The 19,904-nt window shown below is 42.9% G+C and overlaps 2 protein-coding genes across 2 annotated transcripts in view; one reads left to right on the forward strand and one right to left on the reverse strand.

Moving 5' to 3' along the window:
* The window catches only part of Slc25a43 (solute carrier family 25 member 43), a 45,345-nt gene extending 36,155 nt beyond the window's left edge, over positions 1–9,190 (forward strand). The window contains exons 4-5 of the mRNA XM_008844005.3: positions 7,351–7,485; positions 8,366–9,190. Coding sequence (XP_008842227.1) covers positions 7,351–7,485; positions 8,366–8,563 — 333 coding nt within the window. The 3' untranslated portion in view covers positions 8,564–9,190. The remainder of the gene's footprint in view (positions 1–7,350; positions 7,486–8,365) is intronic.
* The window catches only part of LOC103742847 (A-kinase anchor protein 17B), a 224,411-nt gene that overhangs the window by 197,368 nt on the left and 7,139 nt on the right, over positions 1–19,904 (reverse strand). The window lies entirely within an intron of this gene.

Here is a 19,904-nt window from a genome sequence, read left to right on the forward strand (position 1 = left end):
CAGAAGACCGAGGTTCAAATCCCAGCACCCATATGGCAGCTAACAGCGGTCCATAACTCCAGTCCCAGGGGATCCGACAGCCTCTTCTGACCTCTGTGGGCACTGCACGACACGGGTGCACTTACCTACATGCAGGCAATACACACATGCACATAAAATAAAAAATGATAAAAATTTTTTTTAAAAAAGATTGGAGTGGTGTAAAATAAAGGGTTGTTATTGGGATTAAGATTGTTTAATACATGTATTAGAGTTCTGTGTGGAGATGTTAGGTAGATAGTCCCATGATCCTATGGCTCAGAGAGACCGAAGCTGGGGATAGGAATCTGGAAATCAACAGCAGAGGAGAACAAGGTAGGCCAGTGCAGTGAAGTATAGTACAGGAGCAAAAGAGTGACGTTGATCCAGTTGCAAAGGTGGACAGGGAACATCATGTAGGGCCTTTATAGCCTTAAGGGAGTCTACAGGAGCTTGAAAATTAGAGAGCTGGTTGATCTCACATTTAGTAACCCAACATCTACCATGGCAGAATGTTTACGGCAGTGAAATTGGCAAATGCAGACCAGTGGTAGAGTGCTTGTCTAGCATGTGGAAGGCCAGGTTCAATCATCAGCACTGAAAAAAACTCTTAGCAGGTACAGTGGCAGATACCTGTAAACTCAGCAGCTGTGAGGCTAAGGCAGGAAGATTGCTGTGAGTTAGAGGCCAGTCTGGGCTACACAGGTCAGTCGGAGCTACATAGCAAGATCTTGTCTCAGAAAACTCATAGATGGATGGACAGATAGATGGATGGTGTTCTAGTTTGCTTTCTGTTGCTGTGATAAAACACTGACTAAAACCAACTTGGAGAGGAAAGGGTTGTTTCAGCTTACAACTCCCAGGTCACAGTCTATCATTGAGAGAAACCAGGGCTGGAGCTCAAGCAAAAACCTGGAAGCAGTGATGGAAGTAAAGATCATGGAGGAATACGATGCTGGCTTGCTTCCCCTGGCCTGCCCAGCTACCCTTTCTTTTTACAGCCCAGGCAGGGAACCACCCACAATGGGCGGGATCCTCCTACATCAATTAGCAATTAAGAAAATGCCTCACAGACATGGCCACAGGCAAGTCCAGTGGAGATTATTCAACTGAGGTTCTCTCTATAGAGGTGACTCTTAATTTGTGTCAATTTGACAAAACTAAAAACACAGGTGGATAGGTGGGTGGGTAGATGAAAGGAAGGGAGGAACTGGCAAATGCTATACAAACTCAGAGCTTTAATTTCTCCCCAAAGAAGCAGTTGTTAAATATTTACCACCATATTCCACTATAGCTTGTAGGCTCCAGTAAGAAATTTAGATTTCATTGAAATCTGGATGTAAACCATTAAAATATTTTAGGCAGATGAGCCAGATGATTCCATTGTGGGGGGGGACTGAATGTCGAGAGTGTTTTAGAGATGTGAAAGGTAAGGAAGCCGCTGAAGAAGCAGCTGCCTCAGTACCAACATTATAAGGAATGGTGCCTTGGCAGGGGAGGGAGACTGAGATTAAGACATTTGGAAAATTGTTAAACGCCTATGCTAAGTATACAGGGCCCAAGTTTATCACAAACTGATTGTAGGGCTGGAGATGTGGCCCAGTTTACGGAGTGCCTACTTAGCATGCATGAAGCCCTGGGTTCATTCCCAGCACCACATAAAATCAGGCATGATAGTGCATACCTATAATTCCAGCGCAAGGGAGATGGAGGCAGGAAAGTCAGAAGTTGAAAGTTATCCTTGGCTACCTAACAGGTTTGAGGATGGCCTAGAATACATAAGACCCCATCTTAAAAAACAAAAAACAAACATTATTGAAATTAGCCTGTTTTATAACTGACATGCTTTAGCATCTTTTTGTTGTAGTTGAGGAAGCACCAGATGACAGTGATGACCTTGCTTCACGGCGTAGAGCTTTTTGAAGTTCTTATAGAAACTAACAGAAGATAAAAACATTGCTTCCTAGTAGAATAAGGTTACTTTGCTACACATACATCATTTCCTCTTTTCGATAATTCAGTTGTACAGTAGCAGGAGGAACTTAGTCCTGTGATTAGGCATATTCTTTCTAAGGGGAAAAGAAACTTGATGTCTCATTGACATGTTTTTTTCTTCCCTTGAAGTCCAGAACAGGCTGGACTACACAGTGAGTTCTAGAGCAGTTTGAGCTACACAGTGAGTTCCAGGCCATCCTGGGCTATACACAAGAAACTATCTCCAAAACCAACCAACCAACGAACCAACCAACCAACTTAGAGATAACTGATCCTTCACACTACGTTAAAGAGAAAATATGACAGTGATTAATAGAAGATAAAACTGTGAAACCTCATTAATTTGCATATCACTAATTTAAAACTTGAATATTCTAGGGTTTAGGAAACAAATGAATCATATAAACATTATGATTGTGGAGATATTTAAACTCCACAAAAAGAAGCTACTTTTACAACCTATTTAGCTGAGCATGGTAGCACATTCCTTTAATCCTAACACCTAGGAGATAGAGGCAGGCAGACTTCTGTAAATTTGAGACCAGCCTGGTCTACATAGAGAGTTGTAGGCCAGCCAGGGAGACAGACAGAGATGGCTCAGAAGTTAAGAGTGCTTGCTCCTCTTGCACAGGAGCTCAGTTCCCAGCACCCACATTGGGCAGCTCACAACCACCTGTAACTTCAGCTCCAGGATAAACTATACCCTCTTCTGCTCTGTGGGCATTTGAATACACGTGTGTGCATGCACATGTGCACACACACACACACACACGAATAAATAAATCTTTTTAAATAGAGAAAGAAATATCTATTTACTACGAATAACAGCTAACATCACTGAGGTCTTATCAAGTTCCTGGAACTCATTTAATGTGCACAGCCAACTGTAAGAGATAGAGAGACAAGTATTAGTGGCCTCATGTTTGAAACGAGGAAAATGAAAACGTAGGGACATTGAAGAACTTAATATCCAATAGCTATTGCATAGAAGAGACAGTGGTTCGAATTCAGATGTGAGGGGATGCTAACACTGATGATTAGGACATTGCTGCTCTGTTTGAGTTTCCAAAAGCCACTCAACTGTATGTGAAAGTAGAGCCTGAAAACTTCCTTTTGCCAGGATGCCCATCACTAATCTAGCCCCAGTCATGTGTAATGACATGGAACATCTTTACAAAATTCCATCATTCTGAGTCTCCCCCTACATAGAGCCACAGGTTGGAATTAAAAATATATATCTGCTGGGTGTGGTGGCACACGCCTTTAATCCCAGCACTTGGGAGGCAGAGGCAGGAGGATCTTTGTGAGTTCGAGGCCAGCCTGATCTACATAGTGAGTTCCAGGACAGCTGGGACTACAAGGAGACCCTGTCTCAAAAAGACAAAAATAAATAAATAAATTTTATTTATTATGGCCAGGTGTGGTGTCATACACCTTTAATCCCAGCACTCAGGAGGCAAAGGAAGGTAGATCTCTGAGAGTTCCAGGCCAGCCTGGTCTAAAAAGCAAGTTCTAGGCCAGCTGGGGCTACAGGAAGACCCTGTCTCAAAAAGACAAAAAAAATGTCATTTTTATTTTATGTACATGAGTGTTATACCTGCATGTGTGTAAGTGCACCTGTGTTGTGCACTGCCCAGGGAGCTCAGAAGAGGGTGTCAGATCCCCTGGAAGTGGAATTATGGAAGACTGTTAGCTGCCATGTGGGTGCTGGGATTCGAACCTGGGTCCTCTACAAGAACAGCCAGTGCTCTTAAATACTGAGCCATCTCCCCAGCCCCTTTAATTGAATTTTTGTGTATTTCATACTCAACATCTTAATCATCTTTATACCCCTTTCCCCATCGACACCATCCCATAGCACCCCCCACACACACTGGATTTCATGCATTCTGCCATTTATGTTAAGGCCTATGGAGTCAAGTTCTGTTGTTTGCGGAATGTCCTTCTGGTGGGTCTAACTTGAGGAAGAAGTCTTTACTACAGTCAGGCAATAACAGGTAGTAGGGTGGGGTGTCCTGCCAGAACACAAGTGAGGTAGCTGTTAGGTACAGTACAAGGTGTGGTTTTTGAGCCTTAGACTCTAGAAGCCAAGGCCAGGGAGCCACTGGAGACAAGAGTCTGGAGTGCATACTGCACTGGACCAGGAAGCAAAATACGTACCTTCTAGTCCTGCCCCTGCCACATACTAGCTGGAGCTTTAGTTAACTCACTCTTTCCCTTGAGGAACTGCTTTTTTCATCAGCAAAATGAAGTAATTAAGCTGGATGTAGTGGCACATACCTTTAACCTCAGCACTCGGGAGGCAGAGGCAGTCAGATCTCTGAGTTGCAGGCCAGCCCGATCTACATAGTGAATTCCAGGTGAGTCAGTGCTACATAGGGAGACCCTATCTCAAAAAAGGAGAAAGCGTTGGAGAGATAACACAATAAGATGTTTGAGATACAAGCATGAAGACCTGAGTTCAGTCTCCAGTACCTATATAAAAAGTTGGACATGGTGGTGCATGCTTGCAATTCCAGTGCTGGGGAGGCAGAGACAGGAAGATCCCTGGGTTTGGTGACCAGGCATCATAACCCAATTGCTGAGCTTCGGGTCCCAGTGAAAGAGCCTGTCTCAAAAAAAAAAAAAAAAACCAAGGTGGATGACTGTTCTAGTTTGTTTCTTCATTGCTGTGACAAAATACCAGTACCAACTTGGGGAGGAAAGGGTTTATTTGGTTGACATCTCCCAGGTCACAGTTCATCAGGGAGCCCAAGGTAGGAACTCAGGGCAGGAACCTGGAGGCAGGAGCTGAAGTACGGGTCATGCATGAAGGAATGCAGGTTACTGGCTAGCTCCCCTGACCCCTGCTCAACCTGCTTTCTTATACAACACATCCCTGCCCAGGGATGGCACCACCCATAGTGGGCTAGGCCCTCCCACATCACTCAGTTATCAAGAAGATGCCCCACAGACATGGTCACAGGCCAATCCAATGGAGACAATTCACCAATTGAGGCTCCCTCTACCGAGGTGTGTTAACAACTAAAGCTATCCAGCACAATGGCTTCTGAGGAACACCACCAGTTGACCTCTGGCCTCCACATGCATTGCACACACACATGTATATGCAGCAGCACACAAAGGAACATATACAAGTACACACCAAAAAATGGAAAAGAAGAAACACAAGGCCAGCAGGGCATTAGTGGCCTAGACATAGGAACAAACAGGTGACCAGAGGCACTAATGACCTGAGGGACTATGATGAAAGGAACACAAAATAAGAGTGCTGGATGGATGAGGACACCAGTCAGAACAACGCCTATGCGTGAGATTTAGAAGTGGACATGAGGATGAGTACGTTAATAGTGACTGAGTGATTGGTTGACAGAATATTTTGTAATAGTAATTAACAAGAATGCCAACTAGATCCTATTTATTGACCCTTACTTGTTCCTAACTCTAGGTTTATGCTCTTCATGCTATAATGATAAACTATGTCTACAGAAAACTGTAAACCCCAACCAGACATTTCAGAATCAAATCAAACTGGGCACAGCATAATGTAAACTCCTTGCTATTTCTGAAAGCCAGCTATGAGGACATAAGTGATGTTGATTTTATAAACAGGTGACACATTGAGGGATGGAGAGATGGCTCAGCAGTTAAGACCACTGGCTGTTCTTGCAGAAGATCTGGGTTTGAACTCCAGAACCCACGTTGCAGTTAACAACTGTCCATAACTCCAGTTCCAGGGGATCTGTAACTCTAGTTCCAGAAGATCCAATGCCCTTAAAAACTTAATTTAAAAAAGAGATGACACATTGAAAAGTATCATCTAATCCTAAAATACTTTTTGGTTGTTGTTTGCTTGGGGGTTTTGTGTTTCTTTGGTTGGTTGATTTTTGTGGTTGTTTTTGTTTTTTGTTTTTTGTTTTTTTGAGACAAGGTCCTACTCTATAGGCCAGGCTGGCCTTGTACTTTCTATGTCCCACATATTGGCCTCAAATCACAACAGCCCTCCTGCCTCAACCTCATAAGTAGTGGGATTATAGGCATGTACTACTATGACTGGCTTTCATTTAGCTTTATTTGCATTTTGGGTTTTTGAGGCAAGGTCTGACGATATAGCTCAGGTTGGCCTGGGACTCATGTTCCTCCTGCCTCAGCCTCCTGGGTGCTGGATTTACAAGTATGTGCCACCAGACTCTTCAAACAAACAAGAGATGAAGCACTTTGATGAGGACAGGGTTTTATCAGGATAGTTCCAAGGTGATCATGAGGGCTACTGAGTAGCTGAAGTTGGGGTGGGCAAGGATTACTGAGTTTGTGGGCCAGAAACTGGGATTGGCATAAACGGTCTTTTAAAAAATATATTTTATTTAAGTTCCAGGACAGCTGGGGCTACAGAGAGACCCTGTCTCAAAAAGACAATATATATACATTATTATTTGGAAAGTTCATACTTGCAAACAGTGCATACTTGTAAACAGTGCACCCATACACCCCTACTCCTTCAACTCTCCTGCTCCCTGCCTCCCCAAGACATGGGCCTCCCAACTTTATGTACTCTTTTTTCCTTTCTTTTTTTCCCATTACCTAAGATGGTGATGAGGCTGGCCTAAATTTTGTGAGCCACCAGGTGTCAGTGTCCAGTTCATGTGGAAGGGTGGCCAGGAGCTCCTTAGATGACAGTAGGACAAGGACTGTAGAGTAATTGAGCCCCTGGTGAGGGCTTTTGTCTTGAGAGTGAAGGAGACAGGGTCTGGGAACAGCAACAGAGGAATGCCACCATCACCCTGCTCCCCACCCTGTAACATCTGTGCTGTAGGAAGATAACCAGCCCCCATGTGGTGGCTTCCCAGGAGAAGGGATAGTTAAGACAAGGAGGCTAGAGGGCACTACAAGAAAGTTAAAGGCATAGGAGCCTATAAGCATGCCCATCTGGCATAGGCTGGGATAAATAGAAGTACAAATCGAGCCTGTCTCAAATGCCTACTTTCGTTAAAGCAAAATATACCATAAGTATTTGAACAGGGAATCATGGTTTTAATGCAAATTAATATTTATTCTAAGCTAGGCCATGGTGGCTCATATCTGTAATCTCAGCATTTAAGAGGCTGAAGGAGGGGGATGCTGAGTTCCCAGCCAATCTGGGCTATATAAGCAAGACCCTGTCTAAAAAAAAAATCATTCTAAGATTGTGGAACAGGATGAACTCTGTAGCCACCGTTTTTTTGCCACCATGTTGGTACACAGAATCCAGAGTCCAGACCTGATAACCTGCCTACTTTGACTAGGACATTTCCTTCTTGGTGCTTAAATCACATCCTCGTGACTTCTATTTCCTGCCAGGCTCAGAGTCCCTATCTTCCCCACCATGGAGGAGTAGATGTCCATTTCTCGGGAGCAGTGGACTGCTTCCGGCAGATAGTCAAGGCCCAAGGGATACTTGGACTCTGGAATGGACTGACAGCTAACCTACTAAAGGTGAGAGGGGTGGCCAGTCTCCTGCTTCCCTGACTCTTTCAATTTTATCCCCTTTGTCACCCCAGTACAATTTGTATGGAAATACCCCATCTAGCACTGATGGTAGCACAAGGTCTATGGATACAAGTTATCTGTCAACCTTGAAGAGGTAGGGACCCTGACAATGGTGGAGAATCTTATACCCCATCCGAGAGGAGCTGAGTCTAGTCTAAAGGTTGCCAACACTAGGGACACGTGAACCCCTAAGGAGAACACAGCCCCCATCCAAAATTTCTCCAGAGATATGTAGGCATATAATGTATGTATGAATCATAATCCTCATAGATATCTATCACCAGAATTAAAGTAAAGAACTCTGGACTAGTCTTACCCTAGCTCACATATAAATATCCAGTCAAGGTTAGCACACAGTGATGGGCAGTGTCAGACTGACTGTATGCCCATGGCATGCCTTTCAGTGGCTCTGACATCCCTCTTCCCCCCCCACACACACACACTATGCCAACCTTCCTTTTCCCATCTTCTCTGTTTCTAAAAAAATTTACCATGTAGTACTGCTCACAGCTATCATCTTAGCTTACCCTAGTGCAACTTGATTGCCAAAGCATTCTTTTCTTCCTAAAAGTTTAGCATAGGGGCTAAAGAGGTAGCTCAGTGGTTAAGAGTACTTGCCGCTCTTGCAGAGGACCCACCCAGCACCCATGCTGGATGGCTCACAACTGCCTGGAATTTCAGCTCTAGAGTATCTGAGGCTTTCTTCTAGCCTTCACAGGCATCTGCATACACATGGCATACACTCACACAGACACACACATACATGGAAATAAAAATAAATCTTAAGAAAGGAATTTAACACAACTTTCGTTTTCTGTTTTAACAGGTAGTTCCATATTTTGGAGTTATGTTTAGCATGTTTGAGTTCTGCAAGAGAATTTGTCTTTACCAAAATGGTTACATCCTGTCTCCACTGACCTATAAACTGACCCCAGGGGTAGACCAGAGTTTGAAGCCCCAGGAATTACGGGAGTTAGAGTTCTTCAAAACTAGAAAACTAAATTCTAAAAAACCAACTCTGTAAAACTGAATGGAACTAGAATGACTGAAGACAAGCAGCAATCACAGGTGAATGCAGCCTCTCAATTGTGCACAGGAAGAGTATTGCACCGGTACTCCTGCCTCCTGCTCTGGAAATGAGATCACCAGGCCATACATCACCTCAAAACCCCAACTTGTCCCTGTTTACACCCATGCCATGAAAACCTTTTCCAGTTCTGCTCTATCACAATGGCATCCCACCAGATTTTATAAGCAAAGCCTAACAGTAATAAAATGTACAATCCACCCTCTGAAGAGAAACATACCCCCCAAAAAGCATACTTCCACAACACTTAAAAATATCATGTAGTTGATGAGGCACAGCAGAGACCATGCCATGGAGCTCAGCCACAGGATCACTCAGTCTCTACAGAGTAGGCCATGTTCCACTCACTTTGACCTGCGGTCTCCCCACACAGACTTTTTAAACTCATAGCCGATGCTGACTTCTGAGAGCACAAACCACAGCATAGGTTTAGCCTTATCAAAAACCAAATGAAAAGCAGAGTGTGTTGGTGCATGCCTTTAATCCCAGCACTCGGGAGGCAAAGCCAGGCAAACTTTGTGAGATTGAGACCAGCCTAGTCTATATTGTGAGTTCCAGGCCAGCTGGGGCTGCAGGGAGATGCTGTCTCAAATAATAAAAAAAGAAAGAAAAAGAAAACTTTTTTTCCCAAATTATCTTGCTATGAAGCCCAGGCTGCCCTCAAAGTCATGATCTTCCTGCCTCTGATTCCTGATAGCTTGGATTACAAATGTTTAGCACCATGTCCATCCCTAGAACCATCATTCTTTATTAAAGTATCCGACTCTTAGAAGCTTGTGTTGCAAGAAGGCAGTTTTCACTATGATTTCTTAGCTGTATACTGAAATTCCTGACTGAAGTCATGTATAACTCAAGTGGCCTTAATTCTTGGCCTTTTTAACTTACTTTGCAAGCCTACCTTGAAAAAAAATTATTTAATCATCTTACATTCTCATTAGTAGTTCTAATTGCCCAGAAAGGATCAAATGGAACATTTGATACACACTCCCCCAAAATATCATGAAATAAAAATATTTTAGGCTAACTGGGGCTGGGAAGATGGCTCACTGGTTACAAGAACTGGGCATTATTGCAGAGGATTCAATTCCCAACACCCACATGGCGGCTAACAACTGTCCATAACTCCAAGGGAATCCGACACCCTCTTCTGACCTCCACCAGCATTGCATGACAGGGGTGCACTTACATGCAAGCAATACACTGATACACATAAAAAATTAAAAAAAAAATACTTTAGGCTAATCATCTGTAGTAAAATTGGGGGGGGATCTTTTTGAGACAGGGTTTCCCTGTAGCCCGAGCTGGCCTGGATTCACTATGGAGACCAGGCTGGCCTCAAACTCACAGAGATCCACCTGCCTCTGCCTCCCAAGTGCTGGGATTAAAGGTGTGCACCACCATGCCGGCCCCTTGTAATAATTTTTTTTTAAAGAATCAAATTTTAGGATTGTTGCATCTTGGGAATTCCATGTAGATTTTATATAATCATACCTTTCAAATAGTGCCAATCCATGCATTTTAAAATGCATTAGTATCTACTAATACAGGTATGGTGGTGCATGCCTATAATTCCAGCTCTTGGGAGGCTAAGGCAGGAAGATCATGAATTCAAGGCCAGCCTAGGCTACATAAAGAAGTTCAAGTACTGCTTTTACACACAAGACCCTATCTCAGAACACAATAATAAATAAGTGTATTAATATCTCGCATTATTAACTCATGCATATTCTCTCTTCCTTCTGTCATACATATGAACATTTTCAGAATGTTAAAAGTATTTTTTCGAATTAAACTTATTTACCAAAGAAAAAAAATGTGTTATTACTAGTCATAGAGTCCATGTTTAGCAGTCTTTATTTCATTTGAAGCAAAAACAAAAACTTCAAAAGTGCTGAATACAAGCCTGGGGCTTTAGCTCAGTGATAGGGTACTTGCTTATCATGTGTGAGGTCCTGGGTTCAATCCCCAGTACAGGCAAAAAAAAAAGGACTAAATGCTATATATGTTTGTTTTGTTCTGTTTTAAGATAGTCTTACTATGTAGCACTGCCTGGCCTGGAACTTACTGTGTAGACTAGGCTGGCCTGGAACTCGAAAAGATCTGCCTGCCTCTGCCTCCTGAGCACTGGGATTAAAGGCATGTACCACCATACCCAACCCACAAAAATATTTTTTGACAAAATCTAAAACCCTAACCTGAGGTCTTATGCACCACAGTATTTCTTCTATGCATTCTTCCATGTGTAAAAATTAGATAGCTACTAGACAGAGATTTTTCTGAGCTGCAGACTTTTTTTAAAAAAAGATTAATTTTATTTTTTATTATGTATATGTGTATGGGGGAATATATGCACATGAGTGCAGGTGCCTTTGAAGGCCAGAGGTGTCAGATCCCCTGGAGCTGGAGTTACAGATGATTGTGACCAGCCCAGCATAGGTGCTGGGAACGAAACTCAGGTTATCTGCAAGAGCAGTGCATACTCTTAATCACTGAGCCATCTCTCTAGCCCCTCCGGGCTGCAGTTTTTATTTTTATTTTTTGGCCAGTAAAATAAAGAATATGACTCATTTTTCTGTAGTTTCAGAACAACTCATTAGAAGTCTAGTTCTGAGCCTGGAGTAATGGTGCACACCTTTAATCCTAGCACTTGGGAGGCAGAGGCAGGCAGATCTCTGTGAGTCCGAGGCCAGCCTGGTCTACATAGTGAGTTCCAGGTCAGCTGGGGCTACAGGGAGACCTTGTCTCAAAAAAACAAAAAAAAGTCTAGTTCTGGGGGCTAGAGAGATGGATTGGTGATTAAGAGCATTCACTGCTCTTTCAGAAGACCCAGATTCAATTCCCAGCACCCACATGGCAGCTCACAACCACCTGTATGTAACTCCAGTTGTAGGTGCTCTGCATCTTCTTCTGGTCTCCATAGGCACCAGGCACATACATCGTGCACATACAGAAGTGCAGGCAAAACATTCATATAAAAATTAAGAAAATTCTATGGGCTGGAAAGACAAGTCAGTGGTTAAGAGCACTGGCTGCTGTTGCAGAAAACCTGGGTTCAAATCCCTGCACCTACATGGTGGCTAACAACCCATCTACCCATCTGTAACTACAGTTCCAGGGAATCCAACACCGTCTTCTGACTCCCTTGGACACTGCACAACACGGCACACTTACATACATGCAGGCAATACACTCATATATGTAAAATAAAAATACTAAATATTTTTTTAAAAATTAACTTAGAGCTATTTTTATTCCTTGGAGTTGTGAGGGAGTGTTCTGCCATCCTAATTTATGGTTACCAGTGTGCACCACATACAACTAAGTACTTCGGAAGAATTATAAAGAAATGTGATGTGGTATTTACCCAGGAGTAACTTAAGAAATAAAACATGCCTATATCCATGAAATGACTAGGATTACAAAGCAAACACAAGCAAAGCATGACAGTGTAATGCCCAATCTGTGATTATTAAATTCAGTGGCACGAAAGACAAATATGATTATTGCCCTAATGGAGCTCACATTCTAGTGAGGCTAGAAGTCCATAAACAAGCAAACTCATCAAGTTAGGTAATTTTACACTTGTAATGTTGGAAGGAGAATAAACAGAATGCTTTCTTAAAGGATTATGTGGAGAAAAGGAAAACTATTTCAATCAGGGAACTAGAGAAGGCCACTCTGAGAAGTGATATTTGAGATGAGACCTAAAAGATGAGAATGTGCCAACCGTGGAAAGAAGTAGGAAGAACATTCTCAGCAGTGGGAAGAACAGGGAAAGTCTGGATATAGGAAACAGCTTAGTGAACTGAAAGGAGGGGAGTGTAGCCAGAGTGATCACTGAGAGGAAGAGTGGTATGAGAAGAGGCTGAAGAGAGAGGCAGATCCATTTAATTTGGGTTTCGTTTTTATTCCTGCAGTGCTGGGGATAGAACTCAGGGCCTTGCACATGTTAGGCAAGCCATCTATCACTGAGCTACATCCTTGGCATCTAAATGCTGATCTCATATGATCACATAGGCCACATTAATAACTTCAAATTTTATTCTAAGTACAATGAGAAGTATTGAAGTTTTTGAAAAGAAAACCAATTTTCAATATCAAGATACAAGCCTGCTGTCATGTAGAGAAGAGAGTGGAGGAAAGTATTGCTGGGAATGAGAAGACCAAGTAAGCACTGACTTCAGAATTCCAGCAAGAACCGAGAGTTTAAGCTAGAATGGTGGCAATACAAAATGAGTTCAAGACATATATTGGAGTTAGATTCAGCAAGATTTGCTAAACAGCTGAATGCAGAAATAAAGTGGAGGAGTGGAGGGTGGCACCTAAGTTTCTGACTTTTAATTTAACAAGTCAGATGATGTTGCCACTTGCTGATGTGGGAACAATAGGGGAGGGCTAGATTTTTGGTGGAGAAGGAAATCAAAGTCCTACTGGGGACATGTTAAATTCAAAATGCCCAGAAGAGCCAGGCATGGTGAGAGGCAGAGGCAGGTGAATTTTTGTAAGATTAAGGCCAGCCTGGTATAAGTTCCAGGCCACCTGGGGCTACAGAGAGACCCTGTTCTAGCTTGTTTCTCCATGGCTGTGACAAAACACTCTGGCCACTACCAACTTGGGGAGGAAAGGGTTTATTTGACTTACATCTCCCAGGTCACAGTTCATCAGGGAGCCCAAGGTAGGAACTCAGGGCAGGAACCTGGAGGCAGGAGCTAGAGCACAGGCCATGGAGGAACGCTGCTTACTGGCTTGCTCCCCTGACCCCTGCTCAGCCTGCTTTCTTATGCAACACAGGCCCACCTGCCCAGGGGGGCACCACCCACAGTGGGCTGGGCCCTCCTACATCACTCATCAAGAAGATGCCCCTCAGACATGGCCACAGGCCAGTCCTATGGAGGCAATTCCCCAACTGAAGCTCCCTCAACTCAGGTGTGTCAAGTTGACACTAGCTATCCAGCACAGACCCTATCTCAAAGAACCAAAATGCGTAGAAGATAGCCACATAAAGAAATCAAGTAGACAGTTGGCTAGCACCTAAACTGTCCCTGTAGTTGCCCAATTTATAGCAAAGCCCCCCAAGCATGAGCACACCCTAGTCCCCAGAATCTTTGAATATATTCCTTTGCACATGAAAGAAAACTTGCTCTTGTTTTGAATCAGGTCTTGCTATGTAGCCCAGGGCAATTCTCCTGCCCCATCCTCTCAAATACTGTGGCTACAGGCATATACCACCATGCCCAGTGACAAACAGCATCATTGAGATGGAAAGTTCATTCTGCCTTATCTGACTAGACCCAATCTAGTCACAGGAGTCCTTAATAATTGGAGAGATAGGCACAGAGAGTGGGAAATAGGTTAGAAATGCAAGGACAGAAGAAAAGTCATGACAAGGATTCAATTAATCATTGCTAGCTCTTAACCCAAAGGTACCCAGGAGCCAAAGAATGGGATGAGCTCAAAAATCTGAGGATGACCCTCAGCTGACAGCCAACAAGGAAACAAGGGGAAGTGACAAGAAATGACACTGAGGAGGTGGCAGCTAAAGAAAGACCTGAAGATGTGGAGGAAATGGAATGCTCGTTCGCTGGTGTTCAGAATGTAAAATGGTGCAGTAACTCTAAGGAAAAGAGAAAACAAGTTAGCAGTTCCTTGGATGGCTTAAAGTGGAGTTGCCATATGACCCAGCAGTACCACTCTGAGGTATCTACCCTAGAAATGAAAACTCATGCCCACACAAAACAAGCCAACTGAGGAAATGACCCAAATATACACCAATTGATAAATATATAAAGCATAACACTATACAGTAAACTACTACTTAGCAACAGGACAGAACTACTGATGCATATAACAATATCAATTGAGTCTCAAAAAGATAATATGCCAACAGAAGTCAGGTCAAAAGAAAGCATACATGCCAGGTGTGGTGGTGCACACCTGTAGTCCCAGCACTTGGCAGGCAGAGGCAGGCGGATCTCTGTGAGTGCAAGGCCAGCCTGGTCTACATAGTGAGTTCCAGAACAGCTGGGGCTTAAAGGGAGACCCTGCTTCAAAAAGACAAAAAAAAAAGAAAGAAAGAAAGCATACATACTGTATGATTCCATTTATACAAAGTTCTAGGAAATGCAAATTAATCTAAAGCATGCTGAAAATGTTTGCTTGGGAATAGGGGCTACTAAGGGCCATGTGAAAAATTGGGGTGGTGATGGATAGGCTATGTTAACTGGCACAGTTTCATAGATGTGCGCATATATAAAAATAGTATCAAACTGTACCCTTCAAATTTGTAGTTTTAATGGATGTAATGGCACAAACCTGTAATCTCAGCACTTGGAAGGCTGAGGCAGTAGAATCAGGAGTTCAGGGCCAACCTGTTCTATATAGTGGGACCCTACCTCAATGACAAACAAGGGTTAGGAAGATGTAGCTTAGGCAGCTCAGTGGCCTAGTGCTTGTCATGCCTAGGCCCCAGGTTTGAGCCCTAGCACCAAAAGAAAAAATGTACAATTTCATCATATGACAATAATATCTCAGAAAGACTTGTTCAATTTTGTTTTGAGCAGTCATCTATGGCTTAAATCCATCAAATGTTTTCTAAACCTGCCAGAAAAAAATACTTCCAAGCACTGGGGTAGGAGGAGAAAAAGAAAACAGGGCTTCAAATGCTAAGCTTTCAGGTTAGATCCAGTAAGCAAGGGGGAGTCAACATGTTCTTAAGTACCATATGTGACATCCAAAAAAAAAAAAACTATACAGGAATCCAGGCATAGTAGCACATGCTTGTAATCCCAGCACTGGAGAGGTAGAGGCAGGAGGACCAGGAGTTCAAGGCCAACTTCAGCTATATAGAAAGTTTGTGGCCAGCCTGGGCTACATGAGCTCCTGTCTTAAAAATAATAAACAAGCTAAATGGGTACAAGAATATTCCAGAATGTGAAGTACCAAGAAACTAGGCAGAAGAAGATTCTTCCTCTGTAACTATACTGCCAACACAATTCTAACAGTCCACACTAGAAATGTGAACCAGGTCTGAAAATTAAGAGTACTTTTTCTGAGTGCCTCTTAGAAATCCAAATCCTGCTTAGGTGGTGTCTCACGTGATTACTAAATTGGGATAACTATCTTACCACCTTGCTTAAGCAAAGGCAGAATGAATTGTTTTCTAAAATTCTGTTTGGGAGGGCTGAGCGTATAACTCTGTGGTAGAGTGCTTACCTATGATACTTAAGACTGGGTTCATCCTTAGCATTGCACAAAGAAAAGACGGAGGGAGGGAGGGAAGAAAAAAGGGAAGGGGTAAGGAAAAGAGGGAGGGAGATTGATTCAGAGCCAGTCAACCTGTATTTTTCTTAAATACTTCCTATGTACCAGGCTCTATTCTATCTCTTCCCCAGAGTCCCTAAGTAACTGGCTATTCAACTTTTTGCATTTCCAGTAACAAGAAGTTCACCATATCTAGCAACCCATTTTCACCTTGAAATCATTCGTAGTTTAGAAAGCAATTTCTTTTTATATATCTTCCTTTTAGTTTTTTGTTCTTTTTGAAACAGGATCTACCTGTAGCTCTGGCTGGCTTGGAACTCACTATGTAGATCAGGCTGGCCTCAATCTCAGAGATCCACCTGCCTCTGCTTCTGCTGGGACTAAAGGCATGTGCCACCATTCCCGGCTCATTTTAACTAATTTTCATTAGTGTACAAAATAGGTTTCTCCCCTCCCCACCTCAGCTCACTATGTAGCTTAGAATAACCTTGAACATTTGATCCACCTGCCTCTACCTCCTGAGTGGTGGGATTACAAGCATGCACCACCACATCCAGTTCATGCAGTGTTGGGGATCAAACCCAGGGTTTCATGCATGCTAGACAAGCACTCTTCCAACTGAGCTGCATCCCCCAGCTCATAAAATAATGGGCTTCATTATGATACTCTATACATATATATCATTGTACTGTGCTTATATTCAGCCCCTCCCCAGAAAGTAATTTCTTGTTGAACTGAAGTCTGTCTTCATGAAGCTTCTATCAGCTGGTGTTAATTCCATGTAGAACCTTCTATCCAGCAGTCCTTTTACTATGAGGAAAATTATGTTGCCTCTTCCTTTACCCAGAGTGCTTTTCCAACTCTCTCTCATTCCGTCATTTCGAATAGGACATGATTTAAAGACACTTCACTTTCTTGATGGCCTTGTTTGAATATGCTCTAACGTCCCTTTCAATGTGGCATCCAGAACTGAACATAAAAATGCTATGGGTTGGCCAGCAAAGACCAAGTGGGGCTGAAAGTTTCCCTGATCTGTGCTCTACTATTCTCTTAGCCCAACTCAAGCAAGACTCATTAGCACTTTTTGGCACTGGCAACTAACTCCCAATTAACTAAGACCTCCCAGTTCCCTCTTGCACACATCCTATCATTAAATCCTACCTCTGCATCCTTAAATGTCTTGCTCTAAACAGAGCCTTAGGACTGTTTATTGTGGCCCTTCCCATTTTACAAGCCTAGGCCTATTCTGGACTTTGTCTTTTGTGATTCAAGTCCCAGAAGTCTGTGGTGTGTTGGTCTTTGTCCTGGGAAGACCAGCCCTCCTTCTGTCATCTTTAAATGCACTTTTAAAAATCTGAGCTCATCAGAAAATAACCTATTTGGGCACCATAGTTTATTAGGTATATATTCCTTTTAAGTTTCTCATTTGAATTTTTCAAAATTGTACAGATCTGAATATTTTGTATTCCTCTTCCTTTTGAATTTTCTTTCTCTTTCGGTATCTGATCAGGATATCAAACTTATCTTTTCTCTGAAGTCTATCTTACACATAGACACAGATATGTTATCCAGCCTATGTGACCACACTCATCCATTTGTTTAGATCTAGATGGCACGTTCACTTTCTCCAAGATTGTTGTCACTTACACTTTGCTAACCAGATCTTCTTTCTTTATTGTATGATATGCCCAGCTTAGCAATGAACCTCATTGTTTCTCATTATTATGAGAACTATAATTATCAGGAAGAGGGTCTTATCAGATGTGGACCTGAGAGATGGCTCAGCAGGTAAAGATGCTGCTGCCAAGCCTAACAACCTGAATTCAATCCCAGGGACTCACATGGTGGGAGGAGGGCATCAACTGCTACAAGTTGTCCTCTGACCTCCATCCACGTGGGCATCATGGAACACCCATGTACATGCACACATACATACACACACACACACACACACACACACACACAATGTAATTGAATTTTAAAGGAACTTATCAGATGTGTTGCCAAAATAATGAAACTTCCAGCAAATATTCAGATAGTCTATATCTACTATCAAAATTTCTTGCCTTTGATACCTTTATTAAGCACTATTCATATCCTTTATCTAGCTGAGCAATGTCTTATATATGTCCACAATTCTAACTACTATCATTTCTACCTTTCATTCTTTTGTTCTATTTTCATTTTGGGGAAAGAGAGGGTCTCCCTATGTAGCCTGAAACTTGCTATGTAGCCAGGGCTAGCCTCAAACTTGAAATCTCCTTGCCTTGGTCTTCTGAATGCTGAGATTATAGGATATGCCACCACACCCAGGTTGACTCCTAACAACTTTTTCTTTTTTCTTCTTTGTTTAAAAGAATTTATTTTGTGTGTGTGTAGGTCAAAGGACAACTTTTGGACTTTTCAGTTCTCTCCTACCTTTATGTGGGTTCCAGGATTGAATTCAGATCTTCAGGTTTCCACGTTAACCCTTTGACCCATCTCAATTGTCCTTATCTGTTTGCTTTTTTGTATCTCCCCCCACCCCCAGACAGGGTCTCACTATGTAACCTAGGCCTTGACCTCCAGAGTGCTGGAACTCCAGGTATGTGTCACCATGCCCAGCTTCTTCTTGATGAATGCTTTTCACATTCTAGCCAATGATTACTGCAGCTACCCTCTTGATAGAGCACTATTTGCCTCCCCTTCCCTATGGTATCTCTCTCAACCAGGTTTACCTTTCCTTGCCCAGATGTCAGCCAGAAGTCTCATTCCACTGAGTTTGAACAGCGCCTATAAAATTGTTTTATTGCTGTATTAAAATTTCACATTCACTTTATTACCCACATTCTAGGCATTGGTATGTAGATATCCAAACCCCTTGGTTGCTTCTGAGCTCTTTATTATTCCCAATCATTAGGCAGTGCCTTAGAATTAGTTCCTATTTCTTTATTATACTTTTTTGTTTTTATTTTTGTTTTTTGAGACAGGGTCTCCCTGTAGCCACAGTTGGCCTGGATCTCACTATGTAGACCAGGCTGGCCTTGAACTCACAGATCCACCTGCCTCTGCCTCTCGAGCGCTGGGATTAAAGGTGTTCACCACCATGCCTGGCTATTGTATTTTATATAGCCCCAGAAACATAATACTTACTAACACAGACCCCCCACTATGTCTCACTGGAGGAGTGAGTTTTTAATGAATTGCCCAACCATATGCTATCAATATAATCATTATCATTAATATTCTCTATTCTCCTGACTTCTGGTTCATGCTTTTTGTGTCATAGTTTGTTTCTTCATTGCTGTGACAAAACACTCTGACCAATACCAACTTGGAGGGGAAAGGGTTTATTTGTCTTACATCTCCCAGGTCACAGTTCATCAAGGAGCTCAAGGTAGGAACACAGGGCAGGAACCTGGAGGCAGGAGCTGGAGCACAGGCCATGGACGAATGCTGCTTACTGGCTTACTCCCCTGGCCCCTGCTCATCCTGCTTTCTTATGCAACACAGGCCCACCTGCCCAGGGGTGGCACCACCCACAGTGGGCTGGGCCCTCCCAAAAGCTATCCAACACAATTGACCCCTTTTCAACTTGACACACAAGCACATCACTATTAAACCATAACCTTCCCAATTCTTTTTCCCAAGACATGATGTTAACATTACTATCACAATATAAGACAGTACAACCTTAAAAACCCCACAGTCCTTAAAAAACCACTTAAAAGTCCATAGTCTCTTTTAATAGTCTCTTAACTGTGGGTGGGCTTCTATAAAATCCAAAACAGGTACTGTCTTATTTCAAAGGGAAGAATCAAGCACACCTAAGCAAAACTGAAGTCCAGCAACGTAGCTCAAGGCCTGGCAACTGGGAGTTTCTCATGATCTTCTGGACCCCAAAGGGTTCCGGCTACTCCACTTCTCTGACTCTGCTGTCCTCAGCACACATAGCTCATCTCACAGACCCAGGCCAGCTCCATTCCACACCTGCTGCTGCCCTTGGTGGTCGTCCCATGGTCCTCGCATCTCCAAAAAG

This window comes from Nannospalax galili, unplaced genomic scaffold (assembly GCF_000622305.1).
Source record: "Nannospalax galili isolate Female #2095 unplaced genomic scaffold, S.galili_v1.0 scaffold311, whole genome shotgun sequence".
Classification (NCBI taxonomy): Eukaryota; Metazoa; Chordata; class Mammalia; order Rodentia; family Spalacidae; genus Nannospalax; species Nannospalax galili.